This window comes from Echinops telfairi, unplaced genomic scaffold (assembly GCF_000313985.2).
Source record: "Echinops telfairi isolate 266 unplaced genomic scaffold, ASM31398v2 ScPeMD7_7410;HRSCAF=8448, whole genome shotgun sequence".
In the NCBI taxonomy this organism is placed as follows: domain Eukaryota; kingdom Metazoa; phylum Chordata; class Mammalia; order Afrosoricida; family Tenrecidae; genus Echinops; species Echinops telfairi.
In genome coordinates this window covers 25972346-25975980 of record NW_022111310.1, presented here as the reverse complement: position 1 = coordinate 25975980, position 3635 = coordinate 25972346, and the positions used below count along the sequence as shown (strand labels likewise).

The window sequence follows — 3635 nt, the reverse complement described above, 5'->3', positions numbered from 1 at the left end:
CCCCCCTCCCCACACCCCGAGGCTGCTGACTTTCGTGTGTGTGTGTGTGTGTGTGTGTGTGTGTGTGTGTGTGTGTGTACACGGTGCTCTGCAGTTTGCCAGGTGACTCTCCCATCTCAGTCCCATTTTGCAGGCGAGGAGGAGGGATATTCCCGGCAACGCTCAGCCTGGCTTCCTTTACGTCTTTCTGACAACTGATCCCAGAGCGGGGAGTCTAGCTGTCCCCATTTCCTCAGGACCCAGAGCTTCCGCCCACCTGGTCCCAGGTGTCCAGGAGCATGACGTCATCCGTGGCCAGGTCTTCCTGCATGAGCTCTCCAGGCACCTCTTCGATCTGGAGAGGAATGCAAGGGGTTAATGAAGGCGCACCCACAAGGCATTGCCCCTCCCCTGGGTGCTTCCTGGAGCCCTGCTCCCTCCTTCCTTCCTGGATACTATGCCTGCAAGACTGTTGCCCCGCGCCGCCCCAGTGGAAAGCAGAAGGGGTGAGCTCCACCGGGCCTCTCACCACAAAACGGCCGATCTTGTTGGAGCAGGCAAAGAGACGCGGAGGATGAGCATCCAGCTTCTTGTCCTTCAGCCTCGGGGACGTGCGGTAGGCAGCCTTCCCACCCAGGGCCTCCCAGAAGCTGTCTGTGAGGAGAGACCATGGCAGTTCCTGGCTGATGCCACACTGGTCATCAGGCCCTGGGAAACCCTGCCCAAGCCAACCAGATCCCACCCCACCACTGCACCACTCGGCCTTCCATTCCCAGGACTCACAGGTCAAAGGGGCCCGAGAGGATTAGAAGGTGATGAAAACAGGCCCAGAGAGGGCACCCTTGGCAGATGCTGACAGGAGTACTAATTATCCCCACTCAACAAATGAGGTGAATGAGGCTCAGAGAGGTTAACCAACTCGCTCAAGTCGCACAGCGAGTAAGTGGCAAGATCGGGACGCACCTCTTGGCTGACTCCAATCCCCCATCTTTTCCACTACACCTGCTCTGTCCAAGGTGGCTCTTTAAACTTAATAAAAATTCAGTTCCTCAGTTTATCGGTCATATTTCAAGTGTTCAAGAGCCACATGTGTCTGAAGCCCACCGTGAATGTGTCAGCCCTGCTGCACAGTGCCCCTACAGGGCTGAGCCCCCCCGAACGGCCCGGATGTTTTCCAAGGCTGCCATCTTTACAGAAGAATCCTGCAGCAGCTGGTGGGTTTTGAACCTCAGATCTCTCGAGTCTCAGGCCAGTGCTTAACCACAGCACTACAGGGCTCTTCACATGTGGCTGGTGACAACCACATCGTGTTAGGTGGCTAGATACAGGGACAGAAGGGTGTCCTGCCCATGCCTGCAAAGGCCCCCATAAAAGAGTGTGGGAAGGAAATCAGGTGACCATTAGACACCAATGAAGACCCGAACTGAGCATGCTCAAATTCAAGCCCCCGGCCAGGTGGAAGGTACACCTGAGCAGTCCAAACCAGGCTCGTGACATCACCCAGGTGGGCTTAATTCAGCCATTGAGGTCAACCAATGCCTTCAACCACACCTCCCCAGCCAGAGCTTTGAAATACCCTGGCGGCAGAAAAGCTGTCCCCTTTTCACCCTGCTCCTAGTCACAGGCAGGTGGGAGGCTGGGCGCACACACACTCCCTGGGCGTGCCCCCACATGCTCCTGCCCCAGCCTGCTAGGGTGGAGGGTTGGGTGGGCACGCTCTCTTGTGCCCTGCGCTCTGACTCTCCTGTCCCAGCTGGGGCTGCTGGCTCTCTGGCCTCCATTCTGCACCTGTGGGGGCACTGTTTCATGAGGGTACCCGTGTCCAGTTGTGCACCCCAGCACGGCTTCCACGCAGCTTGCCACACTTTCCTGAAATAGGGTGTACCCTTTTCAAGACTGTAAAACCAGAAACTTCTCCCGTCCTTCATAAAAACCCACTTGGATTACAAAACAGGCTTCGGCATGAATTCTTTCCCGTGCAAAGCCAAGATCCAAGGTATTGCCACTCGAGAAACTTGACCATTGGACATGGCAGATAATAAACATGTTCCACCTCCTAGAAGGTGCTACTGAACAGGGTGGATGGATCTACACCAAGCTCAATCAGTCATCACTGAGCCCATAGGCACTAAGGTAGAAGCATGCTTCCTGGGTTTTCAGGGGCTGGCTTTGGGGAAGTGCTTAGGGGTGAACTTAGACCTTCAGCCTTGCAGTGAGCAGCTCCTGGGGCTCCTAGAGCAGGCTTCCCTTCCCCGTTTGTTCTGAACACCAAGGGGGGGAGGGATGGGGAGGAGAGCAGCAAGACCGAGGGCTGCTGCAGAAGGAGTCCTGACCTGACGTTCTGGAAACGGAGCAAGTTGGGGGCGTTTCTGAACACAGAGATTGTCGAGAGAGGAGAGAATGCTGCTCAGCAGAGCTGTTCGCCCTGCCCACATCTTTCCGGGCAGTCCTAGAACGCCCACACTGAGCAGGCCACCCTCTCATGGACAGCCCTTATTTTAATCCACTGGGTGGGAGACACTGAGGAGGGACAAGGGCATCGAGCTTTCCAGGGTAGAAGAAGGAAGGGAAGCCCAACAGCTGGAGTCTCCAAAGAGCGGCCGGCATTCCATCCAGAGTCCTACCTGGCTCTCTGCCTTCCGCCACCTGCAAGGGCTGGGCCCGCAGCACCTTCACCAGCTCCTGGGCTCCTGTCTTCTCAGCCTCGCTGGCTCCTGTACCCACCCACAGATAGGTGGCTGAGGGTGTTTTCAGGACAAAGGCGTCATTGGAGTTCAGCGCACCAGCCTTAGGGATCACCTAGGAGGGACAGCACCCAGTCAGCAACCGGACAACGAGCCTCCAGCCCCCTCCTCATAGTCCAGGAGACCCCACAGGAGGACCAGCTCTGAGGTGGGATCTTGGAGGAACAGGCTCTATCCAATGGAGACGGCAGGCTTAGAACACTGGAGGCCTTAGTGGACCCCCTGAGTTACGAATACACTTGTGGCTAGCCAAGGGGGCTCTCGGATTCCGGACTGCATTAACCGATGTTGAGTGTTTAGAACAAAGGAGGTAATCACCTTATTCTCGTCTAGGTGCTCAGCCTAGGGGGCGGGGGGTAGGGGGGTTATCTCCAAGCCTGTACTCTCCACAATGGTGTAGCCAGTTGGCACACACCAGGTAGAGGGTTCAGATTGTGCAGAAAGGATAACTTAGAAGGTAGTGAGGAGCCCATTGTGGAAGGTGTGGAAGGGGAATTGGGCATCCTTGAAACAGGGAGAGGTCTCCTACATTCCATTCTGATAAGACAAGAAAGCATTTGACACACTTCCCCAACCTCAGAGCCGTATGCCCAGAGATTGGCCTGTCCAGCCTGGGAGGCTTCAATTGGCTGACCTGCAGCTAGTCCCTCCCGGCAGTTCAGGCCGGGCATTACCTCAACGGCTCGGGTGGCTCCAGCACTGTTGGCCCGGACCTGGAAGAGGCGGGTACTAGCAGGGGCAGTCTGGCCGCCATCACGGGAGGTGCCTCCCTTGTAGACGATCATGGGCTTCCCGCCAAACAAGCTCATGAGGTGGGCAGGTTCCTTGCCTTGGACGACACGGCTCTGCAGGGAGACGGGAGATGGGGTCAGGGAAGGAGGAGAAGGCGTTAGTTCTTCTGTGAGGGACTGA

The 3635-nt window shown here is 56.7% G+C and overlaps 1 protein-coding gene across 1 annotated transcript in view; it reads right to left on the bottom strand.

The window, feature by feature from the left end:
• Nucleotides 1–3635, bottom strand: part of GSN (gelsolin) — a 30782-nt gene that overhangs the window by 1671 nt on the left and 25476 nt on the right. The window contains exons 10-13 of the mRNA XM_045296546.1: nt 3398–3568; nt 2604–2778; nt 509–633; nt 257–334 (exon numbers count right to left, since the gene is read on the bottom strand). Coding sequence (XP_045152481.1) covers nt 257–334; nt 509–633; nt 2604–2778; nt 3398–3568 — 549 coding nt within the window. The remainder of the gene's footprint in view (nt 1–256; nt 335–508; nt 634–2603; nt 2779–3397; nt 3569–3635) is intronic.